The following is a 23,883-nucleotide window of genomic DNA, read 5'->3' as shown; positions in this document are numbered from 1 at the left end:
GGTTATATGACATTTCGTTTGGTTTGATAACATAAGTTGCTACTCGTTACAGACAAAAGGTCATGCTGTGTTGTGGAAGATTACCGAGCTATGTCAATAGCATGTTTAGATTAAAGGTATCAAGGCTTTATAGATTTCAACTTTTTTCAAGAGTACTCATTATTATTTCTCAAATATTATTTGCTGTGATATTGCTGGAAATTGCTAAAACGGCGTAAAAACCAACTTACTCACTCACTCACGCACTCACGCATTCACTCACCCTGACATGTGGGGGAAATAATCAGTGAACAATGGGATGATGTTTTTGGTGCCTGTTGATCTCTTTCTTCAAGCAACAAAGTTGCATTTACTTACAGTAATGCACAACCAGCTCTCGTGCCATTCGCATTTATTGAAGGGCGAAACAGATAATCAAATACAGATTTTCGAAATGGGCAAGTGTTAGAAGTGGGAATAAACATCTTGCTTTTGATAGCAAATAACTGATCGTAGTCATATTATTCTTAAAATAGCCAGCTCAACCAGCTCTCGTGCCATTCGCATTTATTGCAGGGTAAAGCAGTCAATCAAATACAGATTTTCGAAATGGGCAAGTGTTAGAAGTGGGAATAAACTTCTGTCTTTTGATTGCAACAACTGATCGTAGTCACATTCTTCTTAAAATATTCGACCATGTTAGAAACATTATTACGTGAGGATAAATGCTCCGATTTGTAAATAAGCTTCCATCCCAATTATGGCGTCTGCAATTACGCCACTGCATGTGGTCTCCTCTAAGGTTTCAACATTCCTGTCGGTGAGAACAGTTTCCCGAGGTTCTGGCCTATGGTTGGGGCATACTGTTTCGAAGATTCGCCTTCTACATATTTGTCTGAAAGCTTCGTATTTGTAAAGTTGGAAAAGTCCACAAACTTGAGAGACGGTTCCTCGAATATGTTATTGAGACGTTTGCCCCAGTCATCCAGCCACTGCTTCCGGTCATCGTCACTGACATGCGCAGGAGCATAATATATTTGTGGGGCCAGGACATCAAACCCCACAAACCTTAGCATACCGTTCTGCAACAGAAATATTTGTAGCACACGTTATGTTTGGGATTACACTCAGTAAAGTACAGAATTTTTGTCGGATTGAATCCCATCTGGGATTCGAACCCATACACTCAGAGTCAAGCATAGAATCGCCAGCAACCACATTCAGCCATCTATAGCACTCCGTCACATCGGCTTCCACAAAAAATGGAAGTTGGACAAGTGGTAGTCTAGACCCCTGACTTTGTGTACGCCTCTGTTAAGTGTAAAATGACATTATCCAACGGCCCAAAACTTTGAATACACAAAACCATTTAGAATGTGGTCACATATAACACACTACAATGAAGGGCCAGTCACTTCCCACTGACATGAAACTGTGTGATGAATTTTCAGAGACTGTCCAACACATTGTCAGCAGACGCCCGTCCTAGACATAAACAGCATATTTTAAAAGACGTGATGGCATGGTTCGCTGCTTCGGCATGCCTGTGACTTTGACTCCGAGGTCCAACCATGATACGACCCTGAACACGTCCAGGGTGTTATGGCAAAAGATACTTTTAAACTTCTGTGGAATAGGCCCATATACAGCCTCAGAAGAATTTCAGACATTAAGCCTGATCTTTTACTTTTTGATAAAGTCAAGTGAATTTATTTACATCAATGACTTTTCTGTCCCCTTTGACAGCAATGTGATTGGCAAGGTTCAGGAAAAGCATGCTTAGTATGCGGATATCGTCTGTGACATGTCTCGCTTGCATCCCATGTACACTGTCGTTGGCTCCCCATTGTTCTCGGTGTCCTTGGTTTGGGACCTCCTGATCGTTTGCCGCAGATCAGGAGAGTGCCCGGGTTCTCCACCGGGAGCACAGCCCTTCTGACAATCTGGGTAATGCAGAAGGCTTCAGTGTTGGGGAGCCTTCATATTCTCTGGAAAGTTTTTGTTGGGTTCGACTAGGCAGCGTTTCCTGATAGAAGTGTGGTTTGGTAGAAGATCAATTCGCTGACTGGTTTGCGTGTAGAGAAAGCAAGCGCCCTGAGGTAGTGAGCTAATGATGGATCTTACCAGCCTGACTGTGGCAGGATCACACGAGCCCTTTTTGCTGCATAGTATCTTTGTTCTGTAAAACATCATCATCATCATCATACTACTACTACTACTACTACTACTACTACTACTACTACTACTACTACCACCCACCTGTAGGGGCCACAGTAGGACGTTCATGTCTCCGTTCATGCCAGCGTCACAGTAGGCAGCACCTGGACCTCCGGTTGTGAAGGACAACATGCCTCGTTTACCCTGCAATGGTCAACAGAAATGCATTCACGAAGCCCCTTTGCCTCCTTACAGTCTGGAATAAGTAATAAATCGATTCTGTGTAGTTTACATGTCTTTTATGAGATAGGTTTTTATTCGAAAAACACGTACTGGAACTGTCAGCTTACAGTTAACGACACTTTGCACAATGAAGATGTTCCTTGCAACCTATAACCATTGCTATTGAGATCAGACACTCTCATATTGATCAGTCCATATCTGGTAGTCGAATCTGATACGACGCCAGGCAATATTCATTCATTCATTCATTCATTCATACACACATGTAATAGATAATGGTTTAAATATCGCTTAGGGCTCAGGGGAAAACGGGACTGCCAGGTTCGTTCTGTCATGACAGTACAAGCAGTCACACACACACACACACAGAGAGAAAGAGAGAGAGAGAGAGAGAGAGAGAGAGAGAGAGACGGACGCACACGAACGCAAGCACATACACACTATAAAATTGCCATAATATAATTCTAGAAGTACACTTTGTGCATACAACCAGTCATCCATTAAACAAAATATATAGAATCTCTCACCTTCAAAGGTCCATCACTATACAATTTCCCCATTCCGTAGGCGAAACCCATGACGTAGACTCGGTCAATCCAGCCCTTCAGGATGGCGGGGACAGTGAACCAGTATAAAGGAAATTGGAAGATCACAAGATCAGCTCGTTTCAGTTTCTCCATTTCCACTTTTATATCATCGGATAAGGTGCCATTTTCCCAGGCTGATTTCGTTTCCATTTGATATTTGAAGAAACCTTCCTCCCTGAGGCTACCTGCAATGTATGTAGGTATTAGGCTTTCCTTCAGTCTCTTGGTTGTGTATATAAGTGTTAAACAGTGTTATGGACACATCCTTGTAGTTGACCAGCTTGGAGATAGCGTTTGGAACCCTCACATAAACCCCATGTCCAGCAAATGTAACACTACTCAACTGCCCCAGAGATTCAGTAGTCCTCATTACAACCAACGAAGATTATCACATGCACTATTACTCTTGGTTTTCGTTTATTTTCGTTGAACGCCGCATTGAGCAATGTCCAGCAAAATGATGTCTGTAAGCAAATAATGGAAAGACCCCGAAGTGTCTATTTTAGTGGTCTGGAAAGGTTAGGTGACTTCGTGATTAAGGCGTTTACTCGTCATGACAAAGGCCCGGGTTCGTTACTTATATGGACATTGGTTCGACATGTGAGGCTAATTTCTGGTGCACCCTTCCCAAACGGGCCTAAGCCGTAAAGATGGTTAAATATTAATCATATTTTATTGCTGGACATTTATTAGTCCTATCCCGAATCCCCGACAAGTTTGAAACATATATATTATCATCATGCGATATTCTGGTTGTTTTGTTGTTCAACACCTCACCTAGCAATATTCCAGCTATATGGTAAATAGTTGAGTCTGGACCAGACAGTCCAGTGATCAAAAGCATAAGCATAAATCTAGGATACGATGAGCAAGTCAGCGGGCCTGACCACCCGATCCCCTTTGTCACCTCTTAAGACAAGCATACGTTACGAAAGACCCATTCTAACACGTGTCTGGACACGCCAGTCCATTTATGGACAACATGAGCATCAGTCTACGCATTTACAATGCTACAATGGCGTATCTCAACGAAGTCACCGTGCCTAAGTACCCGATGTGGTTCATCGCGTCTTACGACAAGCATGGGTGGATGGGTTTACACGATACTGACCGACGATGTCCGTCCTTCCACATACTGGGTCAAAGTGCATGGCGTACAGGTCTGACACTTCTACACTGTGGCCGTCTGCTTCCAGAGTCTCCACTGCCTTCCGCAAGAGGGCGCCATTAAAGGACTTGGGTTCGTGATGGGCGTACACAATCAGCACGTTCTTTTGCTGCTTGCTGTAGACGCGGCCCGACTCGAACGACTGGATCAGGTTCTTGGCCATTGTAGGACGATATCAGAATTCTTTGGCTGTAGAGAGACCATGTGGGTATTTTAGGTTTATTACAAAGCTTACGGCCGCTTTGAAGAACAAGTTATTAATAGGGAGGAAAGGGCAATGTTATATATATGAGAGTCGTAGGTTTTTACAACCACCTTGAAGAATATTCCCTTCCCATCACCGTTCGTCTGCTTCATGTGAGATTGAGGGGCAATGTAATGGACGTTTTTCATATTGATGATATCTACGGATTTTTTGTATGGTTCTGAGAAATGCAGAATCATAAACAGGGCGAATCTAGGATTGTCCTTGCATTTTGGCCATTCGTGACGCCAACATAGTGTGGTTGCAGTACTGCCCAAGGTTAGAAGTCATCTATTGCTTCCCTGGCGAATCAGTGCCTTCTTTGGCGACAGCTTGTGCACGTGCGTGTCTGGACATTTAGTGATAAATGTTGTGTACAGCCAAGTTTGATAATTTTATGCTATCAGCCAAGTTATTGATAGCGAGCCAGAACACACTATCTCACCAAGTCGCCTACGTGATAAACAGTGCATGTACCAACTACAACAACGACAGTCACTAGCTATTTGTACTGCTGCTACTATTTCCATTAACACTATAATTATGCATTCCATAGTAATCACATCTATTTTACAATAAACAGTACACGTACTCACGTGACAATGATTAACAACCTTAGCACCCATCCTCGCAATTGGAATTGGGAGTCGGCGAGCCTTACCTCTGGATCCCATTTGTCACATTTTACAAGGTTCAAACTAGGATTTTAACGGGTCAGAAAGTCTTTGAGAAGGTACATGTGGATTCTCAAGAAAGCTGAAAACATTTTCCGAAGAGGCCCATAACAATGATGTGAGTGCATTGTCTTTGAAGATGACGTCAGCAATTGTTCATGACGTTTCAATGCTCACGCCTGTGTCTGTTTAAGAACAGGTCAAGTGTGTAAATCCTATAATCAGTGTAATTGCCGAGAGAGTGATTAAAGCGATGTAAAATTAGATTAAGTTGCAAAAGTATTTCCGAAAAAGGAAGGTTCATTTGGTGATCACTTGGTGAACAAAAAACATTGCTTTCTTCCTTTGCTAAAATGTTTCAACACATTGTTCACGAAGTGCTGTAGACGTTCATACTCAGTGAGAAGACTGGCAAAATTGTTCAAAGAGACCTTCAGTCTAGCTGAATCACCCACGTATTGAAATTATATAAGTCTTTCGGCAATGCAAAACACTGCGCCACTCGTAGCAAATCACCCCCGTATAATGCAATGGACTGTGCCATGCGCCGGTGTTTTGTAGAACATTCGTCAAGTTTGGGTAAGTCAGAAGTGGGTCATAATCAAGAGGACAGCCAGTCTGACATTACGTGCCGTTTCACATACACAACCATTACACAGTGTCAGAAATCTTACGGGTATCTTGGCTATTGGGGTATGTACCCTCACTGAGGGTTTCGGGTAAATTAGTTTTCCCTCGCCCGGTAGTCTGTCTCACTGACCCTGAACCACATTTTCCCTACTGCCTAGCCCTCTCTGCCATGCTAACGACCCCTTCACACACATATCAAATGAACATGAATCACTGAGAATCAGCCAGAAAAAATATTTCCAAAATCCGAACTGCACTTGGAGGGGAATGTCAGAATAAACGATTTTTTCAAGCTTTACAAGAGTCCAAAATGCTATCAGACGTTTCAGTGAAGGTGGACACGTTTCTGCGCGATTCGGTGGCGTTCTGGGGACGTCATGGGCGATTTGAAGAGCATTCAGGACGTTCTGACTGTATTCCAGGTGTAGTCGAGGAACATTCGAGGAACATTCGAGGAACATTCGAGGAACATTCGAGCTATATTCCAACTTTACTTTGACTCATTCGAGATGCATTCGAGGCGCATTCGAGACATTCTGACAGGATTTGAAAGTGGTTTGTGTTTTCTATTTTTCCTCGAATGTATTCAGAATGCTTAGATTGCAATTCGAATGTACGTCGGAAGTTTTTAACATGTTCAAAACATTCGGGCATGTTAGAACTGACCCAACTAGTACTGCCCAAGGTTAGAAGTCATCTATTGCTTTCCTGGCGAATCAGTGCCTTCTTTGGCGACAGCTTGTGCACGTGCCTGTCTAAACATTTAGTGATAAATGTTGTGAACAGCCAAGCTTGATATGCCATCAGCCAAGTTATCGATAGCGAGTCAGGCCACAATATCTCATCAGGTCGCTTACGTGATAAACAGTGCATGTTCCAACTACAACAACGACAACCACTATTTGAACTGCTGCCACTATTTCTAATAAAACTATAATTATGCATTCCGTAGTAATCACTACTACTGCTGCTGCTCCTGCTGCTGCTGCTACTACTACTACTACTACATTACTACTGTTGCTGCTAGTACTAGTGCTGCTGCTGCTACTACTACTACTACTACTACTACTAATACCACTTTAATTACTATTACTGCTACTGCTGCCGTTAGTACTACTGCACAATGTACTTCTATAATTATTTCTACGAACACCTATACCTCGTTTATAGAGATCGTAGGCGGCTCGAATCTCACGTACGCTGTGATTACGTAATTTCAGCTCCACGCCTGTGCTGTTCCTAACGAGACAAACCCAGGTGTGAAACATATGCAGGAATGTAACTAATTCTCAATTCTCACTGGGAAGAGAACACATAGAAAACCTCAACTACTATTGCTGCTGCTGCTACCAACTATTTTACAATGAGCAGTACACGTACTCACATGAGCCGTTTTCCAGGGACTGCCTCTAGGTTGTGAGACACAGTTTATCTCGTCAACAATTTGCAGAGTCATCGTCTGTGCAAATGTACCCGTACATGACTGTGTTGATAACATGCAAGACTCAACGTTCACGACGCGCATCTACACTGTGTACACAAAATGTTAAGTATACTGCCGGGGTCTAAATAAGCCAGGTCACCCACAGACTGTCTCACAGTCTCATCCATATTAATTTCTCTTTTGACCACCCTCTGTAAATAATTGAGTCTGGACCAGACAATCGAGTGATCAACAGCATGAGCATCGATCTGTGCAAGTGGGAATCGATGACATGTGTCAACCAAGTCAGCGAGCCAGACCATCCGATCCCGTTAGTTGCCTCTTACGACAAGTATAGTCGCATTTTGTGGCAAGCATGAGATGCTGAAGATCTATTCTACCCCGGACCTTCACGGGTGGTAGGAACTTTCCATCTATATAATGCACAAATAAATTAGTTGCTTCTGATATCTGTTATGTAATGACTATAAAACTACTTGATAAACATTCTCATGATGAAAACTTCGAAGGCAGAAAGGTTAATTTAGTTACTATAGTATGGTTTGATCAAAATGATACCGATGAATCACAACCCAACTCGAAATCGGTTCATGGTAAATCATTCATTTCTACGCAGAAAACATCAGAACAAAAACTCTGGAACAATGTTCATACCTTTTGTCTCAAAAATAAGAGAAAGATCTATCATTGTTTTCTTTTGATCTTCCGTGTGAAGCTTTACGAGGGTAAAGTAACATTTATCTGTTCACACATTGTACCCATGTGTTGAGTCGAACCCGGTCTTCGGCGTCACGAGCGAACGTTTTAACCATCAGGCTACCTCACCGCCCCAAAGGTTGTTTAAAAAGGTGTTTATAAAGCTTTGCAGTGATCACATCGGTTAGTGGTTGTGAATTCCATACAGTTTAGGGCGCTAATGACAGTGTCTTTAAGTAAGAATGGTGAGTATGTAACATTGGTCAAATAGGAAGGTCGTTTTTGCTTTTGTCATTCAGAATCCCGGGGCTATGCATGGGTTTACTAAATGGTTTGGTTGTTGTTTAAGGCCGCACTCAGAAATACCCCCAGCTTTAAGGCGTAGAGGTCTGTAAATAATCAAGCCTAGACCAGATCAGCCATTGATCAACAGAACGAACGTCTATCTACGCAGTTAAGGCTGGCTGGTTTGCTGTTTAACGCCGCACATAACAGTATTCCAGCTATATGGCGGAGGTCTGTGAGTAATCGAACCTCATTAAAGAGAAAAAGTATTAAGTGAGTGAGTGAGTAGGGTTTTACGCCATTTTAGCACTATTTCAGCAATATCACGGCGGGGAACACCACATATAGGCTTCACATGTAGTACCCATGTGGGGAATCGAACCAGTGTCTTTGGCATGGCGAGCCAACGCTTTATTCTTTAGACTACTCCACCGGCACGACACCAGAAAATGGGTTTCACACAATTCATTGAATTTTCCCGTTACTTGTTGAACAAATGTACACGTATTTGCAATAATACAAAACAAGCACTCGCATCACTAGCATTTATTGCAGGATACAATAAAGATAGATTTTCGACATGGATATTGAATAGAACAGAATTGAGAACAGACTTCGTCCCTTTGACGAAAACAGCTGATCATTGACTTATCGCATTCGGCCATGTTAGGAACATCATGATGACGAAATATGGTTTGATTTTCAAAAATACCTCCGTTCGCTCCTAAATTTACGCTACTGTTTGTGGTCTTCTCTAAGGTTTCAACATTGCTGTCGGTGACAATGGTTTGCCGAGGTTCTGGCCTATGGTTGGGCCATACTTTTTCGAAGATTCGCCTTCTAGATATTTGTCTGACAGCTTCGTATTTGTAAAGTTGGAAAAGTCCACAAACTTGAGAGACGGTTCCTCGAATATGTTATTCAGACGTTTGCCCCAGTCGTCCAGCCACTGCTTCCGGTCATCGTCACTGACATGCGCAGGAGCATAGTGTATTTGTGGGGCCAGGACATCAAACCCCACAAACCTTAGCATACCGTTCTGCAACAGAAATATTTTGTAACACGCGTTATGTTTGGGATGACTCTTTCTCAGTAAAGTACAGATTCTAGATTTTTTTGTTGGCTTAAGCCCCATCCGGAATTCGAATCCACACCCTCAGAGTCAGGCATGTAATCGCCAGCACACAAAGTCGGCCATGTGACCCACTCAGTCACATCGGCTTCCACAAAAATGGAAGTCGGACAACTGATAGTCTTAAACAACTACTACTACTACTACTACTACTACTACTACTACTACTACTACTACTACTACTACTGCTGCTGCTGCTGCTGCTGCTGCTGCTGCTGCTGCTGCTGCTGCTGCTGCTACTACTACTGCTACTACTACTGCTACTACTACTACTACTACTACTACTACTACTCACCTGTAGGGGCCACAGTAAGACCTTCATGTCTCCGTTCATGCCAGAGTCACAGAAAGCAGCATATGAGCCCCCGGTTGTGATGGACAACATACCTCGTTTACCCTGCAGTTTACAACAGAGGTACATCCATCAACACACAAACTCTTTACTCCCTTTCTCTCTCTCTCTCTCTCTCTGTCTCTCTCTCTGTCTCTCTCTCTCTCTCACACACACACCCAAGAATCTCAGATAAGTCTACGTTTATTTTTGCGTAGTTTACATGTCTTTTTTGACTTAATAATTCAGTTTTAAGCAATACTTTTGTTTTAATAATTCAGAAGATACACGCTCTGGCGTGTCAGCTTGGATTATAACGATTGGGGTTAACGACAATTTGCACCAGTCTATAACTATTGCTGTTAAGAGATCACGCGTTCTCATACATATTAGGGCACACCTGGAAGGACAGCCAGTTTTTGTTGTTGTTTTTTTTGTTGTTTTTTTGTTTGTTTTTGTGTGTGTGTGTGTGTGTGTGTGTGTGTGTGTGTGTGTGTGTGATCACATTACAAGCTATCAAGCAGTCGCACACCTTCACTTCGATGTATAAGTGCTATACTGTGATTCTTCCCAAGCTTACTCTTTGTTTAGCAGTCGGCTTTTTATGTATAACCAGTTTATCATTATACTCAATATAATCTCTCACCTTCAAAGGTCCATCACTATACAATTTCCCCATTCCGTAGGCGAAACCCATGACGTAGACTCGGTCAATCCAGCCCTTCATGATGGCAGGGACAGTGAACCAGTATAAAGGAAATTGGAAGATCACAAGATCAGCTCGTTTCAGTTTCTCCATTTCCACTTTTATATCATCGGATAAGGTGCCATTTTCCCAGGCTGATTTCGTTTCCATTTGATATTTGAAGAAACCTTCCTCCCTGAGGCTACCTGCAATGTCAGTTGGTATTAGATTGTCTTCAGTCTCTTGGTCGTGTATATAAGTGTTAAACAGTGTTATGGCAACATCCTTGTAGTTGACCAGCTTGGAGATCGCGTTTGGAACCCTCACATAAACCCCATGTCCAGCAAATGTAACTCAAAGATTCGAAGACATGTGTCAAGCGAGTCGGCGAGCCTTACTGTAGTATCCCATTTGTCGTGGGTTAATAAGATTGGTTCTAACTCGGATCCTTACTGGTCAAGAAGTCTTTGAGTCGCCATGTGGATCCTCTAGAACTGAAAGTAATTTCCGAAGAGGCCCATACCATGACGTTTCCTGACGCTCCCAGCAGAACTCATATTGGTGTCTATTCCAGATTTTGGTCAAGTGTGTAAACCCTATAATCAGTGTTATTGCCGAGATAGTGATTAAAGCGATGTAAAATTAGATAAAGTTGCAAATGTATTTCTAAAGAGGGTTCGTTTGGTGAGCGAAATAATATCAATTACTGCGTGTTGCATTATTATGTGTGTTAAAATGGTTCAATAAACTGTCCACGAATTGCTGTAGAATATGTACGCCTACACTAGACTAGCAAAATTGTTCAAAGCGACCTTCAATCAAAATGGTTGAATATTAATCACATGTTATTGCTGGACTTTTAATAGTCCTATCCAGAATATCCCCATCGACTTAGAGACATATGTTATCATGATGCGATATTCCTTTGCTTTTTTATCTAACACCGCACTAAGCAATATTCCAGCTATACAGCTATATAGCGGCGATCTGTAAGTAGAAGAGTCCGGACACGAAAATCTAGTGATCACTAAGCATTAATCTACCCATTTACAATGCTACAATGGCATATCTCACCCGATGTGGTGTCTTACGACAAACATAGGTGAATGAAGATCAATTCTAACCCGGATCTTCACGGGTGTACACGATACTGACCGACGATGTCCGTCCTTCCACATACTGGGTCAAAGTGCATGGCGTACAAGTCTGACACCTCCACATTGTGGCCGTCTGCTTCCAGAGTCTCCACTGCCTTCCGCAAAAGGGCGCCATTGAAGGACTTGGGTTCGTGGTGGGCGTACACAATCAGCACGTTCTTTTGCTGCTTGCCGTGGACGCGGAACGACTCGAACGACTGGATCAGGTTCTTGGCCATTGTGGGAAGATATCAGAATTCTTGTCTGTAGAAAAACCAATCGGATACATATATATCGAATCAAGTGTCCTTGGATTGCAGACGATTTTGACCATTCGAGACTCGCGATCGGACCTGCATATGCCTCATGACGTGGCTGAAGTACTGCCCAAGGTTAGAAGTCATCTATTGCTTTCCTGACGAATCAGTGCCTTCTTTGGCAACTACTTGTGCACGTACATGTATGACCATCTAGTGATAAATGTCGTGAACAGCCAACCTTGATATGCTATCAGCCAAATTACCGATAGCGAGAGTGACCACACTATCTCATCAAGTTGCCTGCATAATAAACCGTGCATCTACCGACTACAACGATGACTAACTATTTGAACTGCTGCCACTATTTCTATTAAAACCATAATTATGCATTACTACTACTACTACTACTACTACTACTACTACTACTACTACTACTACTACTACTACTACTACTACTACTACTACTACTACTACTACTACTACTACTACTACTACTACTACTACCATCTATTTTACAATGAGCAGTACATGTACTCACATGAGCCGTTTTCCAGGGACTGTCTCTGGGTTGTAACATGCAGTTTATAAAGTCAAGAATTTGCAGAGTCATCATGTGTGCAAAACATGTATTACAGTGCGATTGTCCTCATGCATTACTGCGTTGATAACGTGCAGAACGCCACGTTCACGTTATCATGTGCATGTTAAGTGCACTGCCGGGTCTTTATCATGCTGGGTCACAGTCTCAACCATATCACTTTCCTTCTGGCCATTCTCTACTGTAATGCTTTAGTTCGATATGAAACAAATCTAGATTTCCCTCCGACTCCACTGGGGGTGAATTTTGCTTGTATCTGTGAATTCCCTAAAACTAAGTGTCAGTCTATCCGTATTTTAACGAAAGTGTTAGTGGAATCGCAGTGATCATATCGACTAGTGATTGTGAGTTCCCTGCAGTCTATGGCTGTTTTTAATGTCTTTAAAGAGCGGTATGTGAGTTTGGTCGAAAAGGAAGGTCGCTTTTGCCTTTGGCATTGAGAATCGTGCTGCAATGCATGGATTTATTAAACGATTTAATTTTGTTGTTTAACACTACACCCAGAAATATTCCAATAAGGCGTAGAGGTGTGTAAATACTCAAGCCTAGACCAGATCAGCCATTGATCAACAGAACGAACGTCTATCTACGGAATTAAGGCTGGCTGGTTTGCTGTTTGACGCCGCACATAACAGTATTCAAGCTATATGGCAGAGGTCTGTAAGTAATCGACCCTACACAAGATCATCCAGCGATATGCGTATTTTTTATTACCCGAATCTCACAATGCAACTATCAACACCTGGACAAAGACGATTATATCTCGTACGACGTTAGGACTATACAAACAAACAAACAAACAAACAAACAAAATAAATAAATAAATAAATAAATAAATACCAACAGCACTGTCACGAAACTGTTTCTCATTTGAGATAAAAAAAAGTGTTAAGTGAGAGAGTTGGGTTTTACGCCATTTTTTCACTATTCCAACAACATCACGGCGGGGAACACCAGAAATGGGCTTTACTTATACTGTACCCATGTGAGAAATCGAACCCGGGTCTTCGGCATAACGAGCCAACGCTTTAATCACTAGGCTACCCCACAGCCCCGACACCAGAAATTGGACTTTACACAATTCATTGAATCTTTCTGTTACCTGCTGAAAAAAATTTACATTTACTTGCAATAATACACAACCAGCACTCGTATCACTTGCATTTATTGCGGTATAAAACAAAGACAGATTTTCGAAATAGCCAAGTGCTTAAAAAGTTTCGCTACTGTTTGTGGTCTTCTCTAAGGTTTCAACATTCCTGTCGGTGAGAATAGTTTGCCGAGGTTCTGGCCTAGGGTAGGGCCATACTTTTTCGAAGATTCGCCTTCTACATATTTGTCTGACAGCTTCGTATTTGTAAAGTTGGAAAAGTCGACAAACTTGAGAGACGGTTCCTCGAATATGTTATTCAGACGTTTGCCCCAGTCATCCAGCCACTGCTTCCGGTCATCGTCACTGACATGCGCAGGAGCATAGTGTATTTGTGGGGCCATGACATCAAACCCAACAAACCTTAGCATACCGTTCTGCAACAGAAATATTTTGTAACACGCGTTATGTTTGCGATTACACTTTCTCAGTAAAGTACAGATTCTAGAATATTTGTTGGCTTAAGCCCCATCGGGATTCGAACCCACACCCTCGGAATGAAGCATTCAGTAGGCAGCACACAAAGTCAGCCGTCGAACCCACTTGGCCACCTCGGCCTTCTAAAGCACTGAAGTCGGACAACTAATTGTCTCGACATGGACTCCTCTAAATAAGCGTCAAATGGAATGGCTCCCAAGCCTGAAACCTGTGAATACACAATGTCATTTAAAGAGAGATGTATCTGGGATTACATTTCTCGGTAAAATACAAATTCTAGCACTGTATCAGTACTTTTCTGAGAGAGTGTAACCCCAAATACAACATCGTTACATTTGACCACGTCCTACTTATATATATTTGCGTCTACTACTACTACTACTACTACTACTACTACTACTACTACTACTACTACTACTACTACTACTACTACTACTACTACTACTACTACTACTACTACTACTACTACTACCACCACCACCACCACCACCACCACCACCACTACTACTACTACTACTACTACTACGACTACGACTACTACTACTACTACTACTACTACTACTACTACTACTGGGGCGGTGGGGTAGCCTAGTGGTTAAAGCGTTCGCTCGTCACGCCGAAGACCCGGGTTCGATTCCCCACTTGGGTACAATGAGTGAAGCCCATTTTCTGGTGTCCCCCGCCGTGATATTGCTGGAATGTTGCTAAAAGCGGCGTAAAATTAAACTCACTCACTCACTCACTCACTCATTTACTACTACTACTACTACTACTACTACTACTACTACTACTACTACTACTACTACTACTACTACTCACCTGTAGGGGCCACAGTACCACGTTCATGTCACCGTTCATACCGGCGTCACCGTATGCAATATTTGGACCTCCAGTTGTGAAGGACAGCATGGCTCTTTTACCCTACAATAGTTAAGAACCAACCCCTTCAGTCTCCAGATTCACTCCCAAAGTCTAATAAGACTGTCTGTGGTTAAGGTGTTTCATCATTTTATGACAACGCAGATTTTAATAGTTCATGAAACACGTTCGGGTTCTCGAATGTACTTTTTTATATAATTTTCATTGATTTCTTCAACAAAGCGGTAAGTCATATGATTCTCTGTTATGGTTTATTGTCTTTACACACCGGAAGTTCACCTTCTGGTTCTTGGTGACGTTCTTTTTCATTCCAACATTAAAACAAGGTGCTTGTTGTTATGCCGCCTGAAGCTTTAGGAAGTAAAACATGACGAGAAGTCACACGTTCTCATATTGATCAAGACACAGTGATCTATATTCTTGTTCATTCCAACATAAAAAACAGCTTTGTTGCTCTGTTGCTCTTGAATAAAACCAGGTCTGGATCAACTTGGAGTACAATGTGTCAGCATGGGGTTAACGACATTTTGCACAAACAAGATGCTCGCCACAACAGAACCATTATCCTTGATAGATGACGCATTCTCACATTGATCAGAACCCATCTGACATAAAACACAGTCAGGAGTTCGATTTCTGGATGCTAATTCCATCACCGATATACACGCACTTAAGTTTTAATAATTCTGCATGGGATTAAGGGGGTAAAACGGGACTGCTAGGTTCTTTGGTGCTGTGTCAAGATAGTACAAGCAGTCAAACACATTCACCTAGCCATAGAACTGCTATAATGTTTCATTTTCCCCTACTCGTGAAAATGCAGGTTAGAACTGGTCTTCGGCAACCCATGCTTGTCATAAGAGACGACAACGGGAACGGGTGGTCAGGCTTGCTGACTTGGTTGACACATGTCTCCGATCGTATCCCAAATGCGTAGATCAATGCTCGTGCTGTTGATCACTGGATTGCCTTGTCCAGACTCAATTAATTACGGACCCCCGCCCTATAGCTGGAATAGTTGGGGTATGGTGTTAAAAAACACACAACCATTCTCGCCAACCTCACTGTTAGTTTAGTGATAGTCTCTTTATGTAGCCCCAGTTCTACATTATACTAAATAGACCCGTGAAGGTCCCGGGGTAGAATAGGCCTTCAGCAACCCATGCTTGCCATAAAAGGCGACTCAGGACTAACGGGATCGGGTGGTCAGACTCGATGACTTGGTTGACACATGTCATCGGTTCCCATTTGTGCAGATCGATGCTCATGTTGTTGATCACTGGATTGTCTGGTCCAGACTCAATTATTTACAGACCGCCGACATATAGCTGGAATATTGCTGAGTGCGGCGTAAAACTCAACTCACTCACTCATTATACTAAATAACATATCTACGCCTCACCTTCAAAGGTCCATCACTATACAGTTTCCCCTTTCCGTAAGCGAAACCCATGACGTAGACTCGGTCAATCCAGCCCTTCATGATGGCAGGGACAGTGAACCAGTATAAAGGAAATTGGAAGATCACAAGATCAGCTCGTTTCAGTTTCTCCATTTCCACTTTTATATCATCGGATAAGGTTCCATTTTCCCAGGCTGATTTCGTTTCCATTTGATATTTGAAGAAACTTTCATCCCGGAGGCTACCTACAATGTATGTAGAAATTACATTTTCTCTTACATAAATCGAGTGTGGATAAGAAAATCTAAGATACGATGACGTTTCAACCATGCCAGCGATTTTGACCATCCCATCCCGTTAGATAGTCTGCAATTCTAACTCGAGATACAAGATCCAAGACATGGAGTTGTCTTAGAGTTACTCTTCACCACTTTTATGAAACAAGTTTTCCTTTTGTACGAAAGCCAACCGATGGCTCATGCAAACGTAATGTAAAATATGAATAACTTTAAATATTATAACTTTAAAATATGAACAACACTTTAAATGTAAGGTGAGACAATGTCAAATATATTAACTGATTAAGAAGTAGATAAAAAGTGTGCAAAATGAGAATTATGCACAAGAATCATCAACCAGACACGTGGATTCCTGTGCTGTACTATATGCCAAAGAAGTGCAAAGGGAGATAAATGACATCTATCCGAGACTAAGTGCAGTGTATAAATCCTATTATCTAGGTAACGGCAGTGTTGTTGATTGACACTGAGTAAGAATGGGGGGTGCATTTTGTAATCACTTGTTCTTTTTCTTTTCTTTCACTTTGTAGTGTTAAGTTAATTACGGTATTTCAACAAAACTATTTACGATGGGTTGTAGGCATTTACACAAAATAATATGACTAACAATATTGATCACATCGACCTTCTATCCAGCTGAATCACCATACCGATTTGAGATAATTCCCATAGTAACGCAAAGGACTGCGCCACTCGCTGCTAATCGCCCCTAAATTATACAGTAGACAGTACCATGCTCTCATGTCTTTCACGAACATTCGGCAAGGTTGGGCAAGACGTGTTCTAATGCTGACTCATGTAGCGAACCAGAGTCAAGGAGTTGGTTGAACTTTATCTACACGGCCATTAGGTGAAGTGATATTTTGATGAACATAAGTATTTGTGTTTTGCAGTGTCATGTTTAACTATTCCACTGTTTCTGCTTCGAACTTTCTTTCAACATCAAAATGACATTCATTGACATATTGTTAAAAGCGGCCCGAAATCCACAGAAACACCCACTCTGACATTAGAGCACGTCATGGCTAATTCACGTGACAATGCAAATTATCCCTAAATTATACAATAGACTGCCATGCTCCGGCGTTACTGTTTACATTCGGAAAGATTGGGCAAGGTGTATTCGAATGCTGAGGTCAGAGGTGGGTATTGTATCAAATGTGCAGCCTGTTTGATATCATTAGATCTACGTGCCGTCTAGCCCGCACAACCGTCACACTCGTGTAGATAGTAAATGTCAGTCATCTATAACGGGTATCGTGGAGTGTGTACGCACATACATGGTTTCTGTTAAATTATAAATCTGTTCTTTAAATGGTTGTCATATGCAATGTCATATATGGCTACCTTATGAAAGACAAAACTGAGAACTGCGTGTATTGAAAAACAAATTAACTTTGGGATATCTTATTTTTATCTTAGTTTACCTTAGTTTTCCAGCGGCATGGAGGTGGGGAGCGCAGGGGTGGGGAGACTAACAGGATCAGGTGGGAATAGTTTGGCTAATCTTGATATTCCAAACTGGATTTGTTATAAGGATCATCCATTACATTTGAAAATCCATATTCTTTCATTGACATGCTTTATCACGATGGGCCGTGGATCGTACGAGCGGGTTGTTTTTCCTTCAAGTGAAGGTGTCTATGTCATTGGGCTTGAAAAGTAAAGTGGATAAGGCATTTGCACGTCACGTCAAAACCCATATGTGAAGCCAATCTCTGGTGCACCCTTCCCTCTCCCCGAAACCGTGGTATAACCGTCATAAATTATTGAGAAAATCTTTGTTTCCTAATACGTATAACAGAATTTTTAAACAAAACGGGCGGCTTCTACATGTTGACAGGTTTGACAGCAGAAGAGAAAAGAAAGTTGGTTCTAGATGATTCTAAAAGAGATGTGACTAATGCAAAATAGTTAAGAGATATGACATCCCTCTGTCTGCACTATACAGAACATTGAAGGCATATTCATTCAGGATTTGGGATTGAGCACAAGACAGGTAAGGGAGGTCAAGGAGGTTAAGTGTTACGGATACCCGACAGACTTGGTCAGATTGTGATTAGCGGAAACTTGAAAAGAGAAACATGAGAATATCAGAACTGATTAATAGAGGAAGTCCTCAGGTATGTAATGAAACTGTTAGACAAGAATTACAAACTGTGTGAAAAAGTGCGGAACTTCCTCACCATTTATGAAAGATGCACAAAAGGAAAGACGTTTAAACTAGTATTGGGCTCACGAAAATCAAGACTGGGATGATGTTTTCTTTTCTGATAAAAGTTTTGTCTGGCTTCTTCCCTACAGTGTGATAAGATCACACAAGATACCAACGCCCAAAACATAGCCGGAAATTTCACATGTGGTGTGGGATATATTCACATGGAGTGATGCCGTTATATATTTTCGAAATTCGACGCAGGAACGATATATTGACATCTTATATGATCATTTCCTTCCAACGACCCGTACACGGTATGAGGATAATTTGATTTTCCAGCATGATAACGCCCCAAACTACACTGCTTGCTACACAAAACAGTGGGTGTCGGACGAAAATGTTCAATTTTGAATGACCCTGATACAGCCCAGATCTTGACCCCATTGGCGCATTCAGTTGTGTATTACATGGCAAGGAGGTCTCACAGAGTTCTGTGAAGAAACGTAGAAAAAGAATCAACATATCAATCGCAACATATTAAGTAAACCTCCTACAGTTTATATAGATGTATTTGATTAAAGATACATCATTACTTTTCTCAATTATTTTTGGGACTACTATAAGAATCACTGCAATCGAACGCACACATGTGCTTCCTATCCAGAATATCCCACGCGTTTGATACTGACCGACGATGTCCGTCCTTCCACAAACTGGGTCAAAGTGCATGGCGTACAGGTCTGACACTTCTACCCTGTGGCCGTCTGCTTCCAGAGTCTCCACTGCCTTCCGCATGAGGGCGCCATTGAAGGATTTTGGTTCCGGATGGGCGTACACAATCAACACGTTCTTTTGCTGCTTGCCGTAGACGCGGCCCGACTCGAAAGACTGGATCAGGTTCTTGGCCATTGTGGCACGATATCAGAATTGTTGGCTGTAGAGAAACCATTTGGTTATAAAAGGGTTGTGACAAGGCTTACGGCCGCTTTGAAGAACAAGTCGTTTAAAGGGATGAAAGGGCAATGTAATAGAGGTAAAAGTGTTTATCATATTGATGATATCCACGTTGATATGTATGGTGCTGTGAAATCAAGAATGATAATCAGGGCGAATCTCGGTTTCGAACCAATGTTGAAATACAGACGGTTCAGGCAAATCGTCACTCTGATAACCTTCTTAACTTCATTCAGTACGACCAACTGTTTCTACTATACTGCCTATACCTCTATTTAGGAGATAAACATCATGTGTTGGCCAATTCCCGGTTGTTATTGAGTATTTGAAGCACGGGAATATTTCATTTGAAACCTCCGGCTGACGCCGTCGGTTCCAAAGGTTTCAAATGAAATATTCCCGTGCTTCAAATACTCAATAACACCTGGAAATTGGCCAACACATGATGTTTATCGACATTGTAGACAAAAAAGTAATCCAAAGGGTTTTACTGTCGCCACTCTTTACATCGAGTACGAGTACTAGAGTGAAGTGTCATAAGCTGGCAGTTTCAGCTGGTTCCCATGGTAGCATCTGGAGTTGCTCATTTCTGACGTCATTCTAACTTTACGGCACAAATATGATTTGAATGACGTAACCACTGTTGATGACACAACAAAACAATTGTTTGCGATGTTTCTACGTGTTAATACGCAGTCAATCGCCGGGAATCTAACACCGTGTTTTTCAACCAATCAGATAGAACACAGTGAATTTTGGTTTACAGTGTAAGTATATATAACCTGGTCATCATCGCCACTACTACAACCACTACCACCACTCCTCTTACTACCTCAACAGCTACCACTACTACTACTACTACTACTACTACTACTACTACTACTACTACTACTACTACTACTACTACTACTACTACTGTGTAGCAGGACGCATGATCGTGTATGCATGTTTATTACAGCTCGAGCTGCGATTGTCACCTTACAAAACTGTGTTGATAACATGAATGGCGTTACGTTCCCGACGCACACCTACACAGTATAAATATGTTAAGCGTTCTGACGGGGTCTCCCAGTGTAACCCAACAAAGCGCAAAATCTGCATCGACTATTTATCACAGGTCGTCTCGCGAATGTCACCTGACCGTGTTCCTAAGCACGTTATCGACACACGTCTATGCAACATCATGTTTACATTAAGTGTACTACCGGGGTCTGATCTTCCTGGGTCCCCCTCAGACTGTCGCGCAGTCTCAACTATATTATTTTCGTTTTTACCCACACTCTACTGTAACGATGTAGCCCTAAATAATTATGGATCTTAATAATTTGCCTCATTAGGCCACCCAAATCATGACACAGCACTATATTAGTCCCCCCAAACGATGACACAGCACTATATTAGTCCCCCCAAACGATGGTACAACACTATTTTAGTCCATCCAAATGTTCGTGATGTTGATCACTGGATTGTCGGGCCAGACAGTCGTTATACAGCTGAGATACTGCTGAGTGCAGCGTAAATGTAAACTCACTTACTCACTATTGAAGATTAATTCAAACTACCACCATAACTTTTCATTACTACTACACAAATCTATCTTATAATGAAGGGCACAGGTACTTACGTGAGCAGTTTTTCCGCGCACTGTTTCAGGATTGAGGCACACGGTATTAAATGCCGAGAATATGCCAAGTCATGTCGTTGTTCAAATTTCCCATCGAATGTTCATTTCAGCTGGAATTGTTCAACTATATGCTGAGTCATTGTGTTAAATCTGCATCTAATGTTTAATACAGTTCAAGTCGTGAATGATTCTCTACATCACGGTGTTCCTAACATGGCGTTACGTTCATGAAACTATTGTACTGTCAGAGCCACCCAAAAGACTGACTCAGTTTTAACCATATTATTTCCCCCCTGACCCATCCTTCACCGTACCGTTTTGCCGTAAATACAGCAAGTCTAGATCTTCCACGTGTTCTCTCCCACCCCAGTGGGACTCCTTTTCGATTTAAATGTACTTGCTTTCTTCTTTGAAAATGACGTATTCCCAAATAACCTGTCAAACAGTGTGTAAATGAAAATGCCAGCGGCAACAGAAGCTATTTTGCTTTTTGTTTTGTTCGTGGAGAAAAACGACAGTTGCCACAGACTCAATATCCATAACCACGCTTCTGCAATGCACGACAAAACAGACGTACGAGGGGCTGTTTAAAATAAACAGGTAGATACATTTAAAAAAATAGAATACATAAAATGTGATTTTTTTAATAGAATTGAACATGAGTATCATTTTCTTTGTGTCCAGCCTACCACACTTTGAGAAATAAGTATATTCAGAAATATTACTTTGTACATCCCAATATATATCTCTCTATATATCTATCTATTAACCCATTCTAGTAAGGAACACCTGGAAAATGTCAATGTTTCTGTACCATGCCTTTCTACGCAGAAATGGATTACTTTCCATTGCCTAATAATAATGTGTGTGCACTGTGTTGTACTATAGACCTGTGGCCTGGTGAGTGCAAAGAAAGACTGACTAGTTGACTGCTTCTGTCCTGTAAGCTTGGTGCACAGGCGTCGAGGGAGGCGACGCTAACCACTTCATGAAAGTGGTGTGGGCGTTTATAACCATTATCCATTTGAGGGATGTCTTCCAGCTGACACACTTCTTATAGAGAGTACACCAGAATGTTAGCAAGTTTTGAAGTGTGTTGCTCTGTATTTTCTGTACACCGCACTCAACAATAATCCAGCTACAGTCAAGTGCATGCTATATCTACAGTTCGATTCGTATTAGTTGACTTTACGCAATTCGACCAAATTAGAAGTATGTGAAGGCTTCATGACAAGGGGTCGGGACAGCAACCGGACAACACCACCACTACCACCCCAACCCACCCTCCACACACACACCCAAATCCCCACCCCTCTTGATATATCCTTCATTTATTATAGGCGTGTCATTTATATACGCAGGTTAGTATAAATATTCATCTTTGGTGCAGATAAGCCAGTGATCCATGTCGTATAGGTACACTTATGCGCTGGCAACTGGGTTGGTTGCTTGGTATGTAAAACTGCACTCAGCAATATTTCAGTTTTGTGGCGGCAGTCTATAAATAATCAAGTGTGGACCAAACAATCCAGTGATCAACACAATAAGCATCGATCTACACAATTAGTATACGATGACGCGTCAGCCAAGTCAGCGACCACCCCATCCCGTTAGTCGTGTCTCAAGACAAGCATGGATTGCTGAAGACCAATTCAAACCCGACTCTTCATGGCTCGCTGGTAACTGGGGATCTATCCTAAACCGTTATCACTAGGGCTCCCGGTTAAGGTTTTGCGCAGATGTTTGATTTCCTAGACTGTGGTGAAAACGTAATTTATATCATTGTTGGCATAATATTAATACTCGAGTTATAAGATTTTGATTTATAATTCTTGTTTGTTTGGGGTTTGTTTTTTTCATGTTTGTTTGTTATCACCCGCAACGCGTTTTTGCTGGAGAGTATTGAAATCCGCTCCGTCCCATATGTATGTTCGAACCGCATTCGGAAGGGAATGTCGAAATAAACATTTTTTTCAAGCTTTACAAGAATGCGACTCCAAAATGCTCTCAGACGTTCCAGTGAAGGTGGACACGTTTTTGTGCGATTCGGTGGCGTTCTGGTGACGTTTTGGGCGATTTGAGGATCCTTCAGGACGTTCTGACTGTATTCCAGGTGTATTCGAGGTACGTTCGAGCCATTCTGACAGGATTTGGAAGTGGCTTTTCTATTCTTCCTCGAATGTATTCAGAATGCTTCGAATGCAATTCGAATGTACCTCGAAAGTTTTGAACATGTTTATACTCGTGTGGACCGTGAATGACGGTCATCTATAACGGGTATCGTGAAGAACCAAAATGATCAGGTAGGAATGGTTTGGTAAATCTTGATATTACAAAATACTTATTAGGGACCATCCATTCCATTGTATTTACAAGGCATTAAACACTGAAAATACATACACATTGATGGACATGTTCTATCACGAAGGACTGTGGACTGTACGATTTTGTTTTTGTTTCATTCTTTGACAATGAACTTCTCCAAAAAAGACCCTGAAGTGTCTATTTTAGTGGTCTGGAAAGGTAAGGTGGCTTCGTGATTAGGGCGTTTGCTCGTCATGACAAAGGCCCGGGTTCGTTAAATAATTACTTATATGGACATAGGTTCGACATGTGAGGCTAATTGCTAGTGCACCCTTCCCAAACGGGACTAAGCAGTATAGTTGGTTGAATATTAATCATATTTTATTTCTGGACATTTATTAGTCCTATCCCGAATCCCCAGTGAGT

General features: G+C 41.8%; 3 protein-coding genes across 4 annotated transcripts; all 3 read right to left on the bottom strand.

Annotated features, from left to right (window-relative positions):
* Positions 1–374: 374 nt before the first annotated feature.
* On the bottom strand, positions 375–7,214 carry LOC137272943 (ribosyldihydronicotinamide dehydrogenase [quinone]-like). Of its 2 annotated transcripts, none has more exons than XM_067805369.1 (5): positions 7,067–7,214; positions 4,078–4,323; positions 2,907–3,151; positions 2,239–2,340; positions 375–1,061 (listed from the first exon to the last, which is right to left on the bottom strand). In XM_067805369.1, exons 2-5 carry the CDS (start codon positions 4,295–4,297, stop codon positions 777–779), a joined length of 852 nt encoding a protein of 283 aa, XP_067661470.1. In that variant the 5' UTR covers positions 4,298–4,323; positions 7,067–7,214; the 3' UTR covers positions 375–776. The 2 variants fall into 2 exon arrangements, with proteins under 2 accessions (XP_067661470.1, XP_067661471.1); XM_067805370.1 differs by having other exon boundaries at positions 7,063–7,116.
* A 1,424-nt stretch (positions 7,215–8,638) lies between these two features.
* Positions 8,639–12,255, bottom strand: LOC137272942 (ribosyldihydronicotinamide dehydrogenase [quinone]-like). Its single transcript, XM_067805368.1, has 5 exons — positions 12,190–12,255; positions 11,411–11,655; positions 10,217–10,461; positions 9,535–9,636; positions 8,639–9,146 (listed from the first exon to the last, which is right to left on the bottom strand). The coding sequence occupies exons 2-5, from the start codon at positions 11,628–11,630 to the stop codon at positions 8,862–8,864; spliced, it is 852 nt and encodes a 283-aa protein (XP_067661469.1). The 5' UTR covers positions 11,631–11,655; positions 12,190–12,255; the 3' UTR covers positions 8,639–8,861.
* Positions 12,256–13,487: 1,232 nt separating this feature from the next.
* Positions 13,488–19,484, bottom strand: LOC137274484 (ribosyldihydronicotinamide dehydrogenase [quinone]-like). The gene is made up of 4 exons (XM_067807692.1): positions 19,265–19,484; positions 16,119–16,363; positions 14,657–14,758; positions 13,488–13,776 (listed from the first exon to the last, which is right to left on the bottom strand). Exons 1-4 carry the CDS (start codon positions 19,482–19,484, stop codon positions 13,492–13,494), a joined length of 852 nt encoding a protein of 283 aa, XP_067663793.1. The 3' UTR covers positions 13,488–13,491.
* Positions 19,485–23,883: the final 4,399 nt, after the last annotated feature.

This window comes from Haliotis asinina, chromosome 2 (assembly GCF_037392515.1).
Source record: "Haliotis asinina isolate JCU_RB_2024 chromosome 2, JCU_Hal_asi_v2, whole genome shotgun sequence".
In the NCBI taxonomy this organism is placed as follows: Eukaryota; Metazoa; Mollusca; class Gastropoda; order Lepetellida; family Haliotidae; genus Haliotis; species Haliotis asinina.
Note: the sequence above shows the minus strand (reverse complement) of the source record. Positions and strands in the feature narration are given on the sequence as shown.